Source organism: Microcebus murinus, chromosome 3, assembly GCF_040939455.1.
Source record: "Microcebus murinus isolate Inina chromosome 3, M.murinus_Inina_mat1.0, whole genome shotgun sequence".
Taxonomy (NCBI): Eukaryota; Metazoa; Chordata; class Mammalia; order Primates; family Cheirogaleidae; genus Microcebus; species Microcebus murinus.
The window spans coordinates 76477132-76499685 of NC_134106.1; the positions used below are offsets into that span (position 1 = coordinate 76477132).

The 22554-nt window shown below is 54.1% G+C and overlaps 1 protein-coding gene across 3 annotated transcripts; it reads left to right on the forward strand.

The window, feature by feature from the left end:
* The first annotated feature begins 6807 nt into the window (after nucleotides 1-6807).
* On the forward strand, nucleotides 6808-22111 carry ARID5A (AT-rich interaction domain 5A). 3 transcript variants are annotated; one of them, XM_012786909.2, is made up of 7 exons: nucleotides 6808-6897; nucleotides 17274-17389; nucleotides 18855-18993; nucleotides 19300-19352; nucleotides 19756-19853; nucleotides 20124-20283; nucleotides 20568-22111. In XM_012786909.2, the coding sequence occupies exons 1-7, from the start codon at nucleotides 6894-6896 to the stop codon at nucleotides 21786-21788; spliced, it is 1791 nt and encodes a 596-aa protein (XP_012642363.2). In that variant the 5' UTR covers nucleotides 6808-6893; the 3' UTR covers nucleotides 21789-22111. The 3 variants fall into 3 exon arrangements, with proteins under 3 accessions (XP_012642363.2, XP_075857113.1, XP_075857114.1); XM_076000998.1 differs by lacking the exons at nucleotides 17274-17389; nucleotides 18855-18993 and having other exon boundaries at nucleotides 6814-6897; XM_076000999.1 differs by lacking the exons at nucleotides 6808-6897; nucleotides 18855-18993.
* Nucleotides 22112-22554: the final 443 nt, after the last annotated feature.

Sequence of the window (22554 nt, forward strand, 5' to 3'; positions counted from 1 at the left end):
GTGGCAGCTGCTGGGTGGAAAATACCAAGATGATCAAAGCAGAGGCCTGGCCTTCAGGTCTGGGATGTGGTATGGGGAGCCGTGGGAAGAGTATGACACTTCTAAGGGATCCTGAGTTCTTGGAGACAACGGACCCCAGACTACTGCAAGCGTGAAAGCTTTAGTTTTCATATCTGCCGAGTCCCATGAGTTCATGTGGAGAGCAGAAATTAGAGCAGTCCCTCCCCCAAAGGTCCAGGCTTCCAGTATTGAAGGGGTTAGTGGGGCCCATCAGGGCGGGGATGAGTCACTTACTACCCCACCCCTGCATTCTGGCATCCTAGCCAGCCCCTAGGACCCACTGGGAATTGTGGCACCTGGAAGCTACTACCTGAAAACATGGAAACCTGATCAGGAGGAGAGACTGAGGGCCCAGCCCCAGGTCACCAAGGCTGGAGGGGGCAGGGGCTGAAGATAACTCAGCCTGAGCCTCCCTTTGGGTGGACACAGGACAGGGCCACGCAGAGGGACCAGCAGTGTGGCCAGGACTTGGAGTCCCGGTGTAGGAAAAAAGCCTTTGTGTTAAGAGATGGCTGGGTCTGTTCGGAGGGGGGTTAAGTATTTACTTCTTTCCTTATTTCTTCTGCAGACTTGGAAGCACATAGACTCTACCCCGTCGAAGTCCTGATACCACTGCTAAAGGGGGCTGTTCTCACATAGGATGAACACAGAACAACCCTCTGTTAAAGGCTTATGCTAGCCATTGCCATTCCCATTTCACACAGGGGAAAACTGAGGATTAGAGATGGTGAATAACTTGTCCAAGGTCACCCCTTGCACATGAGGGTACCAGGATTGGAAAGCAGTCCCGCCTGGGTCCAGAGCCAGGGAGGTTCTGCTTAGTGGACTGGCTGAGAACCTGCTGGGAAGCCGTTCGCCTCTCCAAGCCTGTCGCTGCAAGGGTTAACACGTGTAAGGAGCTTAGAGCTGGGCTTGGCCTGCCTCAAGTGTTCAGTGGCCGCCACCATAAACTCCCGAGTTATTCTATACTGCCTTGGGACTGGCTGGGGAGCCCGTGGGAAGTCTCTGGGCCTGTGTTCTGCTCACAGCTGGGACCCAATCAATACACGTTGTTGGCCCTGGAGGGGTCTAGGAGGGGGGCAGCTTCTTGAGCAGCTTGCACTCTCCAGTTCGTCACAATTCTGCCCTCAGGATGGCGAAAGCAGCACTGGCGGTCACTTCCCTCCCAAAAGTCTAGCGGTCTCCCCAGCCCTGTGTTCCCCTAATACAGCGTAACTAAAGAGAAAAGGGGGAAATGGAAAGTAAGGCCTCCCCCTACCCTGACTTTCCTGGAAGTCTAGAGGGAAGCTGGCACCTGCCCGGAGGTTGAGGACGCCCCTTTCCCTTCCCCGTGTCCCCAGGCCGGTCCCCAGCCTTCCATTCCGACGACGGTGGACCTGAAGCTGACAAGGTATCAACTCTGGAATCTGGGAGGGAGGGGGGACCCTGAAACCCCAACGAAAAGAAAACTTCAGCTGCTCCCTTGAGGGACAACGACTTTCCCGAGAGAAGGCAGTCCCAAGCTTCCCCTGGGCCCTTAACAACCAGGTAAACTGAGGCCTGGCGGGCGGCTCCCCACCCGAGCCCCGGGCCCGCGGGCGGGGCAGCGCCGAGCAGCAGAGCGCGCCAGCCGCGCCCCCCTCCTGGCCGCGCTCCAGCCCGGCCCCTGGAGCCGCCTCTCCCCCTCTGATGTAAGCTGATATTTTAATTCTCTTACAAGGAATGGTGTTTAGAGAAATGACTTAACCGGATTACTCATCGTCTATAATGACTTGGCCGGACTCCGAGGCTATTCCTAGACGTGACGCTTGAGGCTTTGATTCTTTCTCTCTTTCCTTTTGCTCCTTTTTTTTTTCTTAATACCAAGAAATTACAGCCTGCTTACGCGGCGGCCCAGCCCCTACACGCCCCCGTGGCACGGCACCCCGGGAGATGTAGTTCTCCCTGGGCCCTGGCGCGCCCCCCCTCTCGTAGCGCCCCCGCCCGCGCGGGTCCCGCCTCATCTCCGTCCAGTGCGGGAGTGAGGCGGGGTCCGGCGGGGCGGAGATCTTTTAACCTCTACGGGTCTCAGTTTACTCATCTGTCAAATGGGAGGGACAGTCCTACAACATAGGGTTAAAGGGTCAGCTGAGGCCAGGCACGGTGGCTCACGCCTGTAATCCTAGCTCTCTGAGAGGCCGAGGCGGGCGAATGGCTCAAGGTCAGGAGTTCAAAACCAGCCTGAGCAAGAGCGAGACCCCATCTCTACTATAAATAGAAAAAAATTAATTGGCCAACTGATATATAGAGAAAAAATTAGCTGGGCATGGTGGTGCATGCCTGTAGTCCCAGCTACTCGGGAGGCTGAGGCAATAGGATCGCTTGAGCCCAGGAGTTTGAGGTTGCTGTGAGCTAGGCTGACACCACGGCACTCACTCTAGCCTGGACAACAAAGCGAGACTCTGTCTCAAAAAAAAAAAAAAAAGGGTCAGCTGAGATCTTATTTTAAGTGTTATTAAAAAGCCACCCCTACAAGTACATGAATGGGCCAAGAAAAAAAAAATAGAAAAAAATAAAATGAAAAAAAAAAAAGCCACCCAGGCCCCACGTTTTCAAAATTCCTTGTTCAGTGCATTTTGCACTGACCTCCAGTCTAGACTTACAGCAAGCTGTAGTTATCCTGATCCTTGGCACCCAGACAGCCCTTCCTTGCTCCTTACTGTTTGTGGGTGAGCCCATGAACTTGTCTAGCACTCTCTGGTCCTCAGCTGTAAAAGGGGATAAATATAGTGCCCACTTCAACGGCTGGATGATACTAAATGAAACAATCCGTGTGCGATGCTCGGCACAGTGTCTGACGGGGCACACTGGTCAGAGGTGTTTTCACTCCTCCCAGCACCAGGTCTTGGCTGAAGGAGTGAGGGGCTGACCCTCAGAAGCCTTTGAGGCTGGCAGGGGCTGCATCTTCTGCTCCATAAGGTTAGGGACTTTGTTCTGGTCATGGCCGTGTCCCAGTGTCTAGCTCAGTGCTGGCAGGCACATGGTCAGACCACGTAACACATGTTGGAAGAATGGATGAATGAATAAAGGAAGCGTTATCCCCACTTTCCAGATGAGGCACCTGAGGCTCTGGGAGGTTAAGTGACTTGTCCAAGGCCACAGAGCTGGGCTGAGTCTGAGTAGGGATGAAAACTCAAGCTTCCTCTCCTTGGCCTCTGCCCACTTGCTCCCAGGGAAATTTGACTTTCACACTTCAGGCTCAGTAAGTTAAGAATCTTGGGTTTCCTCTCTGCTGGGACCTGGTGGGGAGGGTTACGGTAGGGAGGTGCGCCCAGCCCAGGCCTAGCCCAACAACGGAAGTTGTTCCGGATTCAGCTAGATGTTGGAGGGAACCGACAGCCAGGTGCAGATGTGGCTCCCAGTGTGGACAAAGCTCGGGAAGCTAGCTTTCACATGCCCTGGGGATAGTGACCAAAGCTCTTTCAGGCAAGAGCTGACCCTTGGGGATCTGGACTCTGATCACTATCCCTTCACCCCCAGCAGTTCCCCAAAGGCCAAAAGCTATTCTTGTCTTTGTCTAAAAGAGGCATTTGAAACCATGAGCCAATTTTTTCCATTCCTGAGCTTGGGTATCATCTATTTTGGGCATTTGTTGTTTTCCATGAGTTGCAAATGCCACTGTGAAGCCGGCCTTTCCTGGACAGCTAGCTGGGGGGGAGGAGGGGAGCAAGGCGGGGCCAACGTTAAAAATACTTCCCGCTTCATTTCTCCTTTGAAAACAAAGCCCTGGGGGCCTTTGGCAACTGTTGAGCCTGGGAACTGGGCTTCCCAGGGCAGAAAGCTGGCTGTGCAGTTCTGTTTCCTGAAGGCACTGGATGGGCTTGCAGTTCCCAGAAGAAACAGTGGCACTGACTTTGCTGTGTGACTTTGAGCAATTTGCTTAACCTCTCTGAGCCTCGTGGCCTCCTCTCTAAAATGAGGCCAAATAAACAGATGATCTCGAATGATCCCTATAGCTCTGAGAGCTCCTGGATGGGAAACACCCCAGGGCCATATTTTCTTTCTAAAACTGGGGCAGACAAGAGGTTGCAAAGATATGGAGGTGGGAGTTAGAAGGCAGCTTTTGCCTCAGTCTTTGGGAATACTTTGTAAGCTCCTGAGTCCCGAAAATATTCTAAGAGGGACTAGAATCTAGAATGTTCTCATCAGGATTCATGTCATCACAAAAGATTAAGTACCAGCAAGAGGGGATTAATTGCACTGTAGTAGTTCCACAGGAAGGCACACTGCCCAGCAGTTACAATAGGGAAGCCAATCTGTGTTCTAACAAGGAAAGATCTCCAAGATCTATTGTTGACCAAAAAAGCAAGTTTTGGAATGGAACAATCAGAATTGTATTATTTATTTAAATACACACGTAAAACAAAGCTGCATATTGTTCTACACCCTGGATACATATATTTATAAAAATCCATAGGAGCAGTTCTGGAAGACTTTACCCAATCTGAGAATAGTCCTTACCTCTGGGACAGAAAGGAAACTGGATTCGGGTAGTAGGGGTAGTAGCATCAGAGCACTGATTTATTTGTAACATTTTTACAGGAAGACTGTGTTTACTTATTAGTGAAGGTTTGTTTTTCTGATTGAGACACACAGAGAGACACCAAGACAGTGAGGGGCTGGGTGACCCCTCTCAGGCACCCTGCGCTGGGATCCTGTGGTCAGAAGGGGCAGGAGCAGAGTGGCTGTGGTGGAACAGAAGGTGTGTGAGGCAGAGGCTTGAGCGATGGAAGTGTTTATGCTTTTAGGGAAGCAAATGGAGATGTCTTTCTTGCACAGGATTTATTGGCCATTATAAATTACTTTCTATTGCAAATGGTTGCCTCAGGAGGCAATTAAATTTAGATCATATTGTTCCCAGGTTGGCACAGGCAGGTGCTGACTTGCTGAAGCTTCGAACAACAGCCACTGTCTGTCTGTAAGAGTGTGCCCACTGCCTGGATGGCAGGATAACCCTATCCTGTGGTGGGATGAGCTGCCGCTTTGTTGATGAGTTTCGCATCAGTGGTGTATCAATCCAGGAAGGAGGGGTTGGCCTAGATTTTCACTCTGAGGGCAGGATCCAGGTATCTGCTCCATCCCCGACCTTGGGCATAGTGCCTGGTCCAATCAGTGCATACAACATGAACGAAGGTGTGAGCTTTCCTAATGGCATTCCATCATAGTGTCTCCCACCACAGCCTTGGCTCTCCTGGAGGGGACAGTGGCTCCTGGAGGGGACACTAGGAAGTGGGATGTGTTGTTTTGAACCACTGTTTTGGTTGTTTGGGGCAGTTACTGCATATTGATGATGATGTGTGTATTACCAACGCTACAGGTGCTGGCTCTTACAAACCAACCCATTATGAGGTAGACAGGGATTCATCCTGCAGAGCTCAGTGTTTGCCTTGGGCTCAACTTGTACAGATCTTCCATCCCAAGGTCATAGGGTAAGGGCCAGGGTTTCAAGTTCACCAAACTGCAGCCCTGGTCCATCTGTTTAGTGTGAAGAGGAACACCAATGTGGTGGGTGGGCAGCAATGGGTGCAGACTAGGGAGCAGGGGAGCTGGGTATGAGGGCTCCTCTTCTGGATCCCCAATTCCTGGGTTTAGTTCTGGCTCCACCACGACCAGCTCTCAGACCTGTTTTACCCATAAAATTAAGACAATGATGATGTGAAATGAATGCATAGAGTTGTTATGATTATTTACATTAATGAACAAGACTAGGTATGGTAGTTCATGCCTATAAATCCTAGTACTTTGGGAGGCCAAGGTGGGAGAATCACTTGAGCCCAGGAGTTTAAGACCAGGCTGAGAAACATAGTGAGACTGCATTTCTATAAGAAATAGGAAAATTAGCTGGGTAGGGTGATGCATGCCTGTAGTCCCAGCAACATGAGAGGCTGAGCAGGAGGGTTGTTTGAATCCAGGTGTCTGAGTCCAGTGAGCTATGATGATGCCATTGCACTGCAGCCCAGGTGACAGAGCAAGGCCCTGTGTCAAAAAGACAAAAAAATTAACAAGACTTTCGGTGTACCTACTGTGTGCTAAGAACAAGGTTCAAGTCCTAGCTAGGCATTTGCTGAGGCTAAAACCCCAAGCCTTGCTTTCCCCCTCAATGGCTGCACATGGAGGTCCAAGTTACTGCTCTGGCTGGCTCCGCACCTCCTCCTGCCGCCACTCACCTGAAACCTCACCCTCACCTTCCTCAGCTGGGGGTCATGCCCCCTCTTTGAACTGCTCAACTTGTAGCTGTCTCTGTCTGCCTGTATGTAGGGGCAGGCCTGGGATACCAGGCATTTCTGGGACCCCACAGAGCCTAGGCCAAGGACTTGCTGGTTTGGTTCTTGTTTAGATAACACTCTCTCCTTCCATATGGGGCTGGGTGGGAGCTGGGAAACGCCCAGGGCCACTTTCAAGTCAAAGTCAGAAGCACTTTGCTCACCCCATCCAGCCCTCAGTGTCCTGCTGAGAGCAAAGATTTTTTCGAGGCTCTAGTTTCGCCTCTAGGGAAACTGAGGCACAAGACAGCAATGGGTGTCCTGCTTCAGCCCCTCTAGGTGAGGAACTTATTCCAGGTGTCCGGGTCTCTAAGCCAGGGAAAGGGGTGCGCACTACAACTCCCAGTGATCTCCGGGCTCAGGGGGCGGCTCCAGCCCCTGGCGAAAGAACCAGGCCCACCAATGGGAGCCCAGAGCGGAGTGGGGCGGGGCCGAGCTGCGGGGAGGCGGCCGGCGAGCGCAGCCCGGAGCCAGTAGCGCCGAGAGCGCTGTGTGCGGAGAGTTGCGTGGGCCGACGGGCTCCGGGTGGGCGCCGCGGGACCTCGCCGGGCCATGGGTAAGCGCTCTGCGGCCCGGCCCGGAACGGGGCTCGGCGGCCCCGCTGGGAGGGCTCCGGTGTCGGCGCCGGTCTCTTCCAGCCCTCGCGGCCGCCGGTGCGGCTTTGGGGGGCGGAGGGCGGACTGGGGTGGGCTCGGGGCGAAGGCGCGGGGGAGCGAGCCCGGCCCGAGGTGCCAGCAGCGCCCGGCGCCCGGGGCGGGAGGGCTGAGGCTGGGTGTCTGCGCGCGCTCTTCGCAAAAGGGAAAGATAAAAAGTTTTGGCGGCCAGGGGCTTCCCGGGCATTTATCTCGAAACTCTTTTCGCTGTCTCTCGCCTGAAATTTACCAAGCCCTGTACCGTTCTGTCATCCCACTTCCTGCTGCGGTTTCAATCTCGAGCTGGTCTCAGCTAATTTGTTGTGACAGCTGTCAGCAGCAGTCTCTCCCCCTCCCGGCGCCCTCCCCGCCCCCGTGACAGCCGCGGGTTCTAGGAAGCCGCCGGCGCCGCCGAGAAGAGGCGCCGGGCCGCGCGGGCGCGTTCCACCGCGGCCGCCCTTTCCTGAAACGGACGCGCGGGTTTTGAAGAACTTGCTCAATGCGCTTTGAAGAATCCACGGTTCCTCTTTCAGCCGAGGGCTGTGCCGAGCGTTCGGCGGCTACCAGCTTCTCGCCCGTGCTTTTCTTTTCCCTTTTCTCGTTCCTTCTCTGGTCTCTCCCTTGTTGTCTCCTGCCCACCCTCCCCAGCCCCCGGCAGGAAAGAGGTGGCTTCTCTCTTTACTCTCCTCTTCTTTCTTGTGCCTGTCCTCTGCTTTTCCCCCACCCGGGTGTCCAGCAGGGACAGGGTGGCGGCCGGGGAGCGCGCAGGCTGCGAGTGTGCGAGGAGGCGGCGTTCGCCTTCGCGCTCTGCCCGAGCTGCGGGCGCAACCCCGGCGCCGCGTGTCGGCCCCTCCGCAGTGCCCTGGGGTCGCCGCCGGCTGGGGCCGCGCCACTCTCCACGCCCCGCGGTGCGGTGGGCTTGCCGGGCGCTGCACCCCCGAAGGCTCGGCGGGTCCCGCGGCACTGCGCTGGCCCGGCCCAGCGTCCCTTTGTTTGGGGAGTCTCGGGCCGGCGGGAAGGGGTCCTGCCGGGGCCTAGGGGAGGATAACAGGTGCTTCTTGCCCCCACCAGAGCCTCTCTGTTGGGAGCCGACGCAGCGTCGGGGTCTGAGGCTACAGACGACGCTAAGATAAAGAGGGGGTGGGAGATGGTGGCTCCCAGCCACCAGAGCGGACTTCCAGAGTCCATCCTGAGCCCGGGACCCACCTGGGGCCTGAAACTTGGCATGGCGGCGGTAGAAGGAACCTCGGACAATCTGCCTCTATTGTTGGGTGACATCTTGGACAAGTCTCTTAATATCTCTGAGCCTTGTTCCTCTAGAGGTGGAATGGGAATATAGGAAACAATCACGGAGGGCATTACTGTTATCATCAAATATTACCCAGAGTTGGTAGGGAGTGATGGGCAGGGGGAGGGAGGCTTCAACCCCATCCTGGCATAGGATCATTTAGGGCATCCCAGAGCTGGGTAAAGAGGGACAGAGAGCCCCAGGGTGGCTTGGGAGTTGGTAGTCTCACGTTTGGTGCCCCCTGAAGCCCCCTCCTTTCTGGACCCTTGCAAGGCCCTCATCTTGGCCACAGTTGCCCCAAGACTCAACTCAGCTGATGTGCTGAGGCTGGGCTGTGGTGTGAACTGCACTCTGGACCCAGTGGGAAGAGGGTCCCATGTCCAGCTCCTCTGTCCTCATCGCTGGCTCCAGCGCAGCCCTTGGCAGGTCCCTCCTGCCCAAACAACCCACTGGAGCAAGCTCCATGCAGAGACTCCACCAGGCAGCCAGCTCTGGGCCACGGAGTAGACTGGCTTCTTCAAAGGCTGTCTTTGTTTCTGCTCCAGCTCAAGCTCTGAGAAACTTAAGCCAACAACCTCAGGCGAGGGGGTGGGGCAGTGTCTGCTGGTTGTTATTGAGGCTGCTGTTACCATTATTGTGGTAATTGACGCAGTGTTCCCAGTCAGTAACTTTTCATGAAAGGAAGTGTCACTTCCTTCCCATCCCCGGGAGGGTGAGTGGGGCGGGCCAGAGAAGGGGGGTGTGTGAACCCCAGCAAGCTGGTAAACTCGAGGGCTGTGTGGCCTTGGATTAGTCACAGCCCTTCTCTGAGCATCAGGGGTGTATAAGATCAAGTGTGCTCATCCTGCATCCACTGAACTGATGTTTCCAGAGCACCTGCTGGTGGGGGAGCGAGGTACCCTGTGGAGTGAGCAGAACAGGCAGGCTTGGGATCTCAACAAGCTCAGCTATGGTTTGTTGGGGAAGCCTCATTTTTGGCTTTCTTCTGCTTAGAACATTGCACCCGTGGAGTCTAGAACACTCCTCTGATAGACGGGGAAACTGGTGCAGAAGCAGCGACTGACCTGGTAAAAGATGCACCTATGGGGTGCCAGAGCCCCCTGCCCTATCTCTGCTCCCGCCCCACTCTCATCCGATGTCAGCCCACTGTCTGGCAGGGCAGGTTCCCAGGGGCCCCCTGCCTTCCCACCACCCAAGGCAGGGTGAGACATCTGCAGTTTGTCTTCAGTGACTCTCCTCCGCTGGGCTCCTCACACACAGCGCCTTCACCTTCCCCCTTTGCACTACTCCCCCCTCCCCCCACCTCTGCAGGTAGGCTGTGCCCTGGCTACTCTCTCAGGTCACAGGTGGCAGTTTCTTAAAGAAATTCGAAAGGAGTCAACAGTTTTGATACCTCCTTAGAGTTATAATTTAGGAATTATAATCTCAAGATTATGGAGATACTACTCCTTATTCAAAGATGATGGGCCCTCAAGGCCAGGGAAGTTGATTACTGGTGAGGGCTATAGAAGCCCTGCCTCCCACCCTACCCCCCAGCTGCCCACCTCTGTAAGGGTGCAGCGTTTTGATGGGCCCCTCCCATCTCGGGGCATGGCTGCCTTAGCAGTCAATGCAGACCAGCTCATGTTAGCAGAATAACAGGGGTGATGTGCTGGGAGCCTGCAGATTCACTCAGGGAAAGCAAACAAGTTTGCACCCTTTGAGCACAGATAAGGAACTTGGGGTGTTCCTATTCCCACTTAAAAAACAAAACGAAACCTCTAAGCTGGGTGCAGTGGTGTGAGCCTGTGGTCCCATCTATTTGGGAGGCTGAGGTGGGAGGATGGCTTGAGCCCAGGAGTTTGAGTCAAGCCTGGGTAACATAGCAAGACCTCTTCTCTAAACAAACAAGCAAACAAACGAAAAACACAAAGAATAAAACTCTAGATCTCAGGGTTAAGGGTTTTAGAGCAGTCAGACTGCTGTGGTTCTGAATCTTATCTCTGCCACTAGTAAGCTGTGTGACCTCAGGTGAGTTACTGAACCTCTCTGAGCCTCAGGTATTACATCTGTTAAAAGGGAGAATAATACCCTTGGGTGACTGGGAAGGTTTTAATAAGGCAGTATACAAGATGCCTCATCCTAGGCCGGCCAGAGCACCGATTGGAGTTGGTGAAGAGAACCGCGTAGAGAGGGAAGTAGGGAATGACTTGAGAACGGGTAGACCTGCTGGAACATCCTCTGTTGGAATGAGGGACTGAAACTAACCTCTTTACTGCTGTAGTTTTAGGATCTGGGAGTTGAGCTTGACTCAACAAGCATGGAGTTGAGCAGATATCAGACTCATACATACGCAGGAAGGGCCTTCAGGAAGCTTCTGGCCCTGAACCCTGCCATACCCACTTGTGCCTAGTAAGACACTGGTCACTAAGGGCCCAGGCTCATCTTCTGGTATAGACATCTAGCCTCCCTTGGTTGTCTTCCCAGCAGTGAAATGAGTAAATCAGAGGGGGCTCATGAAGTCTTACTGTTATTAGGGCTTCTCTGACACTATTATCTGGCTGCACAAAACTCGAGAAACAGACGAGAAATAACCTCAACAGGAAAGGCACGGAGCTTTAAGAAGGAACTTCTGAGGACTGCGTAGGGGAACCTGAGTCATAGGAGGCACGTGGTCCTGAAAGAAAGATGCAATATCATAAAGGTGTTATTTCTCCTCAAAGTAGTTTCTAAACCTAAGTGCAATCAAAACCCTAGAGGTTTTTTTGTTTTGTTTTGTTTTTTAAGAGAATGTGACAAAAATATCCTAAAGTTCAGATGGAATATTTTTAAAAGAAGGGTACTATTGGGTGGCTTGCCCCCTGGATAGTAACTTGTTTTACAGAGCTACAAAAATTAAAACAGTGTGCACAGGTCCCAGCATCCCACAGTGGATGAAACAGAATAGAAAGTCCAGAAATAGTCCCAGATGTGTTCCTTGTAAGCACTGGGATTGTGGGGAAAGTAACGTTTCAAGTCATTGGGGGATGGAGTTGCTCAGTCAATACGGGGACCACCTAACCAATGGTGGAGAAAGGTGGATAAGATCCCTATCTCATACCTTATACCAGAATAGATTCCAGATGTGTAAAAAGTAAACAGTGGAACAGTCATCACCATTATCATCATTATTGTTTCCTGGATGGAAAAAGTCATGTCTGAATGACATTCTTGTGGAGAGCAGTTTTCTTTCTTTCATTGGATCCACCTCCCTGATTACACATGGGACGTCCAGGGCGCTGTGCAGGGAGGGACCTACACATGCAAGCTTGGAGCAAGACAGGAGCTCAGTGCTGCCGCTGCAGCAGTCACGCAGAGGCGAGCGGGGTTCTCCTGCCTCTGAGCTGGGGGAGCCAGTAGACACCTCTCGCTTGATAAACCCCTTCCCTGCACTGCACTGGGAGGGGGCCTGCCCTGCTGTGCATTGGGAGGTGCCAGAGCTGGGAGCTGGCAGACAGGAGGATGTACCCACTGCCTATGGTAGCGGGTTTCAAACTTACTTTTCGTAGCAGAACCTTTTTTATAAGTGAAGATTTACTAGAACCCTGATCTATAAATGGTTGTGGGAAGGGAGTGATTAGGGCAGCCAGGGACAGGACAGAAGGCCCCAGAGAAAGAGGGGAGGACTCTCCCTCTCACCCAGCTAAGGCTGCAGAAGCAGGAGCCCAAGGGCCTGCAGCCCAGAAGGCCCCACCAGGACAGAGAGCTAGCCCTGGCTGGGTGAGGATGAAGGCCAAGTTCATTTGGGGACTCAGCTGGACACAGAGATAGAGTGAGTCCCTTTGTGGCTTAAGGTGACAGCTCTAATCCCTTTCCCATCTGGGGTTAAACAGCTTGGATTGTTGACCTCCTTTCCTGGTAACCCAAGTGCCTGGCTCCAGGAGATTTTCCTGAGTGTGGCCCAGGCAGAGCTCACAAACTCAGAACCAAGCAGAAGGAAATAGGGATCCTCTGGACCCATGGTTCTCTGCCTGGCTGCCCTCTGGCCACCCCCTGGGGAGCTTTAAACTCTGATGTCCCATGCAGGACCTTAAATCAGACTCTGGGTGGGGCCCAGGCATCAGTGTCTTTAAAATGCTTCTCCAGGTGATGCTAATGGGCCTTGCTCCAATCACCTTGCTTTTCTGAAGCCCAAGGGGAGGGACTTGCCCAGGTCACATAGCAAGTTTGCAGGAGGGCTCCAGTGAGAAGCCCTGGTCACACTCAGACAAATGCAGAGTCTATGCCAAGGTCCTGAGCAGCAGGAGTTAAGGGAGGGAAGGAAGAAGACTAGCTGACTTCTTTGGACTCTTCACGGAGGCTTTGCAAATGTGGATAATAAGCACAGCAGCCGCTGGTCAGGCAGACTGTTTTGAATCCTGGTTGCCCAGGGAAGCAAGCAACTTTCTGGCTTCAGTTTCCTCCCCTTTAAAACGGGATTCCTTGGCCAGTCATGGTGGATCACACCTGTAATCCTAGCACTCTGGGAGGCCGAGGCTGGTGGATTGCTCGAGGTCAGGAGTTCGAAACCAGCCTGAGCAAGAGGGAGACCCCGTCTCTACTATAAATTGAAAGAAATTAATTGGCCAACTAATATATATAGAAAAAAAAATTAGCCAGGCATGGTGGTGCGTGCCTATAGTCCCAGCTACTTGGGAAGCTGAGGCAGCAGGATTGCTTGAGCCCAGGAGTTTGAGGTTGCTGTGAGCTAGGCTGATGCCACGGCACTCACTCTAGCCTGGGCAACAAAGCGAGACTCTGTCTCAAAACACACACACACAAAAAAAAAAAAAACACCCAAAAAACAAACAAAAAAACCCAGGATCCCTCCTGGGACTAAATGAGAGGACATATAGGCATATCTCACTTTATTGTGCTTTGCTTTTTTGCACATTGAAGGTTTGTGTTGAGCGAGTCTGCGCCATTTTCCCAACAGCCCGTGCTCATTTCATGTCTGTGTCATATTTTGGTAATTCTTGAAATATTTCACATTTTTCCGTTATTATTATATCTGTTATGGTGATCTGTGATCAGTGACCTTTGATGATACTAATGTAATTGGTTTGGGGTGCCACGGAGCACACCCACATAAGCCGGCAGCTCGATTGATCGACATCCTGTGTGCTCACGGCTCCGCTGGCCGGCCGTTCCCGTCTCTCAGGCCTCCTGTTCCCTGACACACAGCAGTACTGAATCAGGCCATTTAATAGCCCTACAGTGGCCTCTAAAGGTTTAGTGAAAGGTAGAGTCGCACATCTCTCACTTTAAACCAAAAGTGAAAAGTGACAAAGCGTAGTGGAAGGAATGTTGAAAGCCAAGATGGGCTGAAAGCTGGGCCTCTTGGCCAGTTTGCCAAGTTGTGAATGCATAAAAAAGCACTTTAAGGAAATAAGAAAGTGCTACTTTAGTGAACACATGAGTGAAAAGAAAGCTAGATAGCCTTATTGCTGATAATGGAGAACGTTGTAGTGGTCTGGTTAGATCAAACCCGCCACAACATTCCCTTAAGCCAAAACCTAATCCAGAGCAAGTTGCTAACTGTCTTCAGTTCTGTGAAGGCTGAGAGAGGCGAGGAAGCTACAGAAGAAAGGTTGGAAGCTAGCAGACGTTGGTTATGAGGTTTAAGGAAGGAAAGAACTTTATACCTCTGTACTTTAATGTAAAAGTATGAGGCGACGGCTGGGGGCAGTGACTTGCGCCTATGATTCTAGCCCTCTTGGAGGCTGAGGCAGGAGGATCGTTTGAGCCCAGGAGTTTGAGGTTGCAGTGAGCTATGGTGATGCCACTGTACTGTACCCAGGTGACAGAGTGAGACTCTGTCTCAAAAAACAAACAAACAAAAAACCAAGGTGAAGCAACAAGTGCTGACATAGAAGCTGCAGCAAGTTATCCAGGAAATTTAGCAAAGATCAGTGATGAATGTGGCTACACTGAACAACAGATTTTCAATGTAGACAAAGCAGCTTTATATTGGAAGAAGATGCCATCTAGGACATCTTCTAGATGCCATCTAGTTAAAGAGAAGTCAATGCTCGGCTTCAAAGATAGGCTGACTCTCTTGTTAGGGGCCAGTGCAGCTGGTGACTTTAAGTTGAAGCCAGTGCTCATTTACCATACCAGAAATCCTAGATCCCTTAAGAATTATGGGATGGGGCCGGGCGCGGTGGCTCACGCCTGTAATCCTAGCTCTCTGGGAGGCCGAGGCGGGCGGATTGCTCAAGGTCAGGAGTTCAAAACCAGCCTGAGCAAGGGCGAGACCCCGTCTCTACTATAAATAGAAAGAAACTAATTGGCCAACTGATATATATATAAAAAAAAAAAATTAGCCGGGCATGGTGGCACATGCCTGTAGTCCCAGCTACTCGGGAGGCTGAGACAGAATGATCGCTCGAGCCCAGGAGTTTGAGGTTGCTGTGAGCTAGGCTGACGCCACGGCACTCACACTAGCCTGGGCAACAAAGCGAGACTCTGTCTCAAAAAAAAAAAAAAAAAAAGAATTATGGGATAATAGAATAATTCTATTCTACTTGTGCTCTATAAATGGAAAAACAAAGCCTGGATGGCAGCACTTCTGCTTATAGCGTGGTTTACTGAATATTTTAAGCCCACTTTTGAGACCTAATCAGAAAAAATTCATTTCAAAACATTACTTCTTGTTGACAACGTACCTGGCCACCCAAGAGCTCTGGTGGAGATGTACAAAGAGATTGATGTTGTTTTCATGCCTCCTAACACAGCATCCATTCTGAAGCCTGTGGATCAAGGAGTAATTTCTACTTTCAAGCCTTACTATTTAAGAAATATATTTTGTAAGGCTATAGTTGCCATAGATAGTGATTCCTCTAATGGAGCTGAGCAAAGTCAGCTGAAAACCTTCAGGAAAGGATTCATCATTCTAGATGTCATTAAGAACATTCGTGATTCATGGGAGGAGGTCTAAATATCAATATTAAAAGGAGTTTGGGAGAAGTTGATTCTAATCCTCATGAGTGACTTTGAGGGGTGCCAGATTTCAGTGGAGGAAGGCACTGCAGATGAGGTAGAATCAGCAAGAGAACTGGAATTAGAAGTGGAGCCTGAATTGCTGTCATCTCATGAGAAAACTTGAAAGGATGAGGAGTCACTTCTTACGCATGAGCAAACAAAAGTGGTTTCTTGAGATGGAATCTACTCCTGGTGAAGATGTTGGAATGACAACAAAGGGTTAAGAATATTACATAAACTTAGTTGATAAAGCAGCAGCGGGGTTTGAGAGGATTGGCTCCAATTTTGGAAGAAGTTGTACTGTGGGTAAAAGGCTATCAAACAGCATCCTGTGTTTCAGAGAAATTTTTCGTGAAAGGAAGAGTCGATCAATGCAGCAAACTTCATTTTTGTCTTATTTTTTAAGAAATTGTCACAGCCACCCCAACCTTCAGCAGTCCCTACCTGGATGAGTCAGCAGCCATCAACATGGACATTAGACCCTCCATCAGCAATAAGATTACAACTTGAAGGCTCAGATGATTGTTAGCATTTTTTAGCAATAAAGTATTTTTAAATTAAGATATTAATGCTGTTCATGTAGACATGCTGTTGTACACTTAATAGACCACAGTACAGTGTAAACATAGCTTTTACGTGCACTGGGAAGCCAAAAAATTTGTGAGACTAGCTTTATTGTGATATTTGCTTTATCTTGGTTGTCTGGAACTGAGCCCACAGTATCTCCAAGGTATGTGAAAGAGCCAGGGACCCAGAGCCGAGGACACACACAACACGAGAGAGTAGTTGCAGGCTTAGCAGCACTTACCTGAACAACCATCAAAGGAGAGACCATTCAGTGGCCAAAGATCTAACACTACATGCCTCTGGGTCATGTTGAGGTGGGTTTGTTCCCAAGGACATTCTCTTTCTGTCCCGGGTAGAGGGGAAATCTCACAGGTTCCCAGCAATAACAGTTTCCTGAGCTGGAGTGAACCAGGAGTATGATGCAGTCCATATTAGATTAAGAAGAAAACATAAAAGAAAGGAAAGTTGTCAAAAGAGGTGGGTTCCCGGTGTGGGATCCGCTGCCAACCTGCCACGTGGCCTGAGGCAGTTTCCAACGGTTGTGTTTTTGGCAATGGCAGAGGTGTTGCGTTTTTGCAGACATCAGCACATGGTGGCCTTTAGTAAAATAGAGCCCATGGTTCCTCCTGCCTCCATGTAGGTCTGTCATGAGCCTCACTCATCTCATTCTAGCTTACTGGCACCTACTGTGGGTACCGGGAGGCCTCACTGATCTATCAGAGGGCCAGATGGGCGACAGGCCATTGAGTCAGATAGCTGTGAATAGCCAAGGGTGGCGAGAATGGCAGAGGCCACCCAGAGGAAGGGACTTATCAGCAGAGACCTGAAAGGTGACTAGGACCCTTGCAGGTGAGCAGAGCCTGTGGCCTAATTAGGGGCAGTCAGAATTCTGTAGCTGCTCAGGGAAAAGTCAGACGTGTCACAAACAGGCACTTATTGTCTTCTCGGTCATTCCTGGAGAAAATCCTGTCCAAGCACCGCAGCGGTGCTTTGGGGGACCACAGACGGGAGCCTCAGCCACTGCCCGGTGAGGCTGAGCTGCTGTGAGACTTTGCCTGACGTGGGGCGGGCTCTGGAGAGGGGTTGGCCCCTGGAGATGGGGTTGCCCCGAGCACCACAGCCCAACCCTGCCGCCTGTGACCTGCCCCAAGGCGGTTTAGGGTTTCCTTCAAAGACACGGGGAGATGGCTGGAGTAGAGGAGAGAAGACAGGCTGGTGTGGAGCAGGCGGGGTTGGGTTGGGGTGAGGAGAGAGGACGGTCAGCAGGGGCGGCCATGGGACCCCCTGTGTGTGTGTGTTGGGGGGGACAGCCTGCGTGCAGACAGGGACACACCTCTTCCTCCTGGCCAATTCCAGTTGAGGGGGGGCACCTCTCCTTGGTCACCTGTTCCTCCCTACCTGTATCTCATGTGCTCTTTCTCCCTCCCCTCCCCCTCTCTCCTCTTTCTTCCCTTTCTCCTTCAGCACCCCCTGTCAAAGGGAAAAGGAAACAGGCAGAGGACGGTGACCCCCTAGACCCACCCTTGTCCCCTAAACCCGATGGTGAGCAGAGCAGGAGCCAGAGCCCCATCCAGCTGGAGGTGAGTTGGTGACTCCCTCGGGGGCTCTTCCCTGCCACCCTCACCTGTGCTCAGACTCCAGGTGAACCTGGAGACTCCCCAAACTCTCAGGAGGGAAACCGTCCCTATAACCCACCCTGCCAGGCAGGTGGGGGGACTCACCCGTCACCTACGGTTTTTGTAGCAGAGCCCTTTTTTCAGACAAACATGACCTGGCCCCCTGATCCATAAAACAGACAAAAGCATCATTCTATGATGTAAAATTACATGTACATCTGTCCCTCCACATTTATAATGTGGACACACAGAGTTGCTCGGTGAGCTCAACAAGGCTATTTTGATGAACACAGAATCTGAAACGGGGGCTGCAGGCGCCATTTTTGGAGCACAGTCAGGCTCAGCTTCCATTCATTTTGGCCATTTGCTTTGGTGGCGCAGTCTGGAGAAAACACCCTGATTCACGTAGAAAAGTGGTCGCAAATGGTAACAGTCTTTGACAACTTGCCTGGAACTCAGAGGAAAGGACTAGAAGGGCAGACTCTGAGAGCAGCCATGAGAGCCTGCCTTCTGAGGTCCACACACAGCAGCCCCCGGGTCTCTGGCATGTTACGACTTCATGGGTAACATGGGTTTGTGTGTCGTTTATTATCAGAGGGCTTTAGTACCTTAAAAACAGTGAAATAAACTTGAGTCAAATATTTTTGGAACACATGGCTCTCTGCACTGTTCTAGGCCCAGATGGTCCATGTCCTTCTGGGAGCTGGGCATTCTCCAAGCAGGAGCCTACCTTGGGCCAGGACATGGGCCTTGGGCCCTCAGCCCAGCCCAACCATACTCCCCTGTCCCGAGCCACCTGCCTGATGAAGCTTCAGCAGGAATTGCCCCTCTGGGACCGGCAACCAAAAGTCCTGCGTACCTGACAGCAATGTGCCAGCAGACACCCGGAGTTTCTGCTCCCTAAATTTAGTACGGCAGGCTGGTGGATCAGAGAGGCAGCCGCCAGGGCAGAGGCTCAGTGGACGCAGGCCAGGCGGTGTGGCCCTGCAGCGCTAGACACCTTCGTTCCTTCAGCTTTCATCCCAGGGGTCCTGGGGACACACAGCCTGCCCTGCAGAGAAGTACACGGTGTGGCAGAGGAGCTAAGACACAGGTGTAACAAAATTAAGAGCAAGATGAAGAAGTGATCCTGGCCTGGCGAAGGCTGGGGACTGTTCCTGTGGCCGTCTCTGGTGCCGGCTGCTCTGGGCTGCCAGGCCTCTGGGGAGGTCCTGGACTCCTGCCCTGTCTGGGCTTGGGCATCAAGAACTGACACCTGTGCCCTGTGGGACCCAGGAAGTCACTCCAGCCCAGAGCAGTGGGCTCGGTGCTCTTGGGGAGCCTGGGGTTGGAGCAGGCACCTTTTTCCTCCCCACAGCCGGTGGTTTCTGCTTGTCTCCAGCCACCCACCGACTGGGGCCCATCCCAATGCCTCCCGTTCTTTCCCCAGGACTCCCCCGAGGCAGGCGGGGAGCGGGAGGAGGAGCAGGAGCGGGAGGAGGAGCAGGCCTTCCTGGTCAGCCTCTACAAGTTCATGAAGGAGCGACACACGCCCATCGAGAGGGTGCCCCATCTCGGCTTCAAGCAGAGTGCGTCCCTGGGGTGCAGGCAGGGAGGGGGGCCCAACAGGGGACCCCACCAGGCAGGGCATTGGGCAGGCACCTCCCCTCTGGGCTACCCTGGATGCTGCCAGCCTAGCAGGGTTGCAAATAGGATGCCCCCCCCCCATGCTGGGGGACGGGTGGACCTGGATTCCATCCTCACCAGCCACTGGGCCACCGGTGCACCAGGCCTGGCCTGCCCATCAGTTGCAGTGGCCCTGTGTGGGTGTGTGCTGTCTGTGCCTGCCGGCCAGAGCCATAGACTGACAGCAGGCCTGCCCCTCTCTCCTCCAGTTAACCTGTGGAAGATCTACAAGGCGGTGGAGAAGCTGGGGGCCTATGAGCTGGTAAGGAAGGCCCCCCTCCCTGCAGCACACTAGGGCCAGCCCACCGAGCCATCCTTGCTTCCAGACAGAAGGGAGAGGCAGATCCCCCATCCTGCCCCTGCCTGCTACAGGGAGCAGGAGGGGCCTGCCTCGCTGGTGCTGTGCTGCTCAAAGCAAGTTTTCCTCCCTTCCCATCTGTTCTGCCCGCCCCATGCTCGGAAAGCTGCTTGGGCTAGCAGTTGGGTGGCCCCGGGGAGAGGAGAACTGGCTGGCTGCCCGGCAGCCCCCTCCAACCTCCCGGCCCAGAGAGGCAGTTGCAAAACCGGGATTCTTGCCTGGTCCCTTCGAGCGGGACCCAGAGCTGTGAGGACCTCGGCCGACAGTGAGCGCCCGCCTGCCGTGCCCTCACGTGGTGCCCTTGCAGGTGACCGGTCGCCGTCTCTGGAAGAACGTGTATGACGAGCTCGGGGGCAGCCCAGGCAGCACCAGCGCGGCCACCTGCACGCGCCGCCACTACGAGAGGTACAGTGGGGTGGCCACTGCAGGCCCAGGGTGCAGGACACCTGGGCCCTCCGTTTGGGCCTTGGCCCAATGTGGGGATGCAGAGGACAGGGCAGAATGTGTCTCCCCCAGCCTGGGGCAGCGGGGCTGTGCTGTGCTCCATCCCCATCACGGCTTGGGGCTGCTGGGTGGGCTGTATGTAGCCGGGGAGAGAGGGGGACCCAGGGGGACATAGAGGCAGTGGGGGTAGGCCTGGCCTCCTAGTGACCTGCCTGCCCTGCTCCTCCCCAGGCTGGTCCTCCCATATGTGCGGCACCTGAAGGGGGAGGATGACAAGCCGCTGCCGCCCTCCAAGCCCAGGAAACAATACAAGATGGCCAAGGAGCAGCGGGCAGATGACGGGGCCACTGAGAGGCCGAAGAAGGCCAAGGAGGAGCGGCAGGTGGACCAGGTGAGCGCCTGCCCTCGATATGGCTGCAGGGGCTCCAGGTTCTCTGCAAACGGTTATGCGAGTGGGGTCTGAGCTCTAGCGCACACCCCATCCACTAGGCCCTCTGTCCTGATGCCAGACAGTGTCCACTCAGAGGACAGGGCACCTTCTGAAGATTATGCACAGGAGCACTACAAGGGCTAGCAGGGGCCCTGGGCACTCCCAAGACCCTGCTGTCTCCAGGTGCCCCGGTCAGGATGCATGGCTTACACCCAGCCCTGAGGCATGGCCTTTTCTCATTCTAGATGATGCCAGGAAAGACCAAAACAGATGTCATGGACCCAGCACTGCTTCCCAGCCAGGAGTCCCCCAGGGAGAGCTCAGATCAGCTGGGCCCAGCCTCTGGGCCGTCTCTGTCCTTCGTGAGTGCCAGCAGCTGCCCTGAGGCCTATAAGCGGCTCCTGTCCAGCTTCTACTGTAAAGGGACACATGGCATCATGTCACCACTGGCCAAAAAGAAGCTCCTGGCCCAGGTGAGCAAGGCAGAGGCCTTGCAGTGCCAGGAGGGCTGTCGCCACGGGGCGGGTGGCCCCAACAGGGAGCCCCAGGCATCACCAGCTGTTCATCCCCCAGAGAGTCCCCACAGCCCAGGAGGGCTGGCTGAGAATTCCAGGCACCGGCTGACCCCTCAAGAGGGGTTGCAGGCCCCTGGCAGCAGCCTCAGGGAGGAGGCTCAGGTGGGCCCCTGCCCCTCAGCCCCCATCTTCACGGGCTGTTTCCACACCTATCCCACTGAGGTGCTGAAGCCCATCAGCCAGCACCCCCGGGACTTCTTCTCCAGCTTTAAAGATGGGGTGTTCTCGGGGCCTCCCAGCAAAGAGGAGGGACTGTCTATCAAAGAGCCCCCGCTGGTGTGGGGCGGGGATGCCAACCGCCCCTCAGCATTCCACAAAGGCGGCTCCAGGAAGGGCAGCCTCTACCCCAAGCCCAAAGCCTGCTGGGTGTCCCCCATGGCCAAAGTCCCGGCCGAGAGCCCCGTGCCCTCGCCCGCCTTCCCCAGCAGCACGGGCCTCAGCAGCAAGCGCAGCTTGGAGGAAGAGGGCTTTGCCCATGGTGGCAAAAAACTGCGGGCAGTGTCTCCCTTTCTTAAGGAGGTGGATGCCAAGGAGTGTGGGGCCAAACCTGCAGGGCCTGGCCTGGCGGTCTCCTGCTTGCTGGGCCCAGCACCCCCGGGGGCCTACAGGGGCACCATGCTGCGCTGCCCACTGAACTTTGCCAGCACCCCGGACCCCCTAAAGGGCCAGGCCACGCTCCCTTTCAGCCCCCTGGTCATCCCAGCCTTCCCGGCCCACTTCCTGGCCACTACGGGCCCCTCCCCCATGGCCACGGGGCTGATGCACTTGCCCCCTGCATCCTTCGACAGTGCCCTCCGCCACAGACTTTGCCCGGCTGCGTCTGCCTGGCACGCACCACCGGTCACAACCTACGCAGCGCCCCACTTCTTCCATCTCAACACCAAGCTGTAGGCAGATGGCGCAGCGCTGTGCCGCGCTGTGGAGGGTCTGCCATGGCCTGGGATGAGCAGGTGCTGCCAGGGCTCTGGGCAGCAGCCCACTAACTGGGACACCTGGGCTGTGTCCCAGCTGGGCAGCCAGGCATAAACAGAGGAAGGCAGTGGGAACACTGGGTTTGTCTCAAGGAAGCAGCCCAAACTGCTTGGGAAAAGACAGTGCAGGGTGGCAGTGCCCAGCCAGAGTCCCCAGAGCAGAGGCCACGAGCTGGGCAGGGCCACTCAAGGCATCCAGGCCGCCCATGGAAAATCCAATAAAAAGACACTGATGTGAATCTACCACTGGAGGTGTGCATGGCGTGGACCTTTGCAAGGACAGGCGAGATGGAGGCAAGCTCGTGGGTGGGGCTACAAGTGGAGGAGTGCAGGAGATGGACCTGGAGCCACCAACGCACCGAAGAGTGGGTACAGAACAAACCTCGGCCTCCTGCTCACATGTTGGCAGCTCTTGACGCCTGTTCTGTGGCTTCAACCTGCGTTCCTACTTGTGCCTCCAGGCACTGCCTGTTGCCTTCCTCCTTGTACACACGGGGGGGGGGGGGGGGCAAGGCTTAGGGAGGGTAGGCAACTTCCCCAGGTTCCCTCAGCAGGCGAGGAGCAGGGCAGTGTGACTCATGTCCTGAACTGAGCTGCAGGACCCCAGCTTGTCAACGTGAGCCCTGTGGCTGTTACTTGTGCTCCAGGGGGTCAAGGGTGCAACCAGGAAGCCTGAGTTGGGTCTA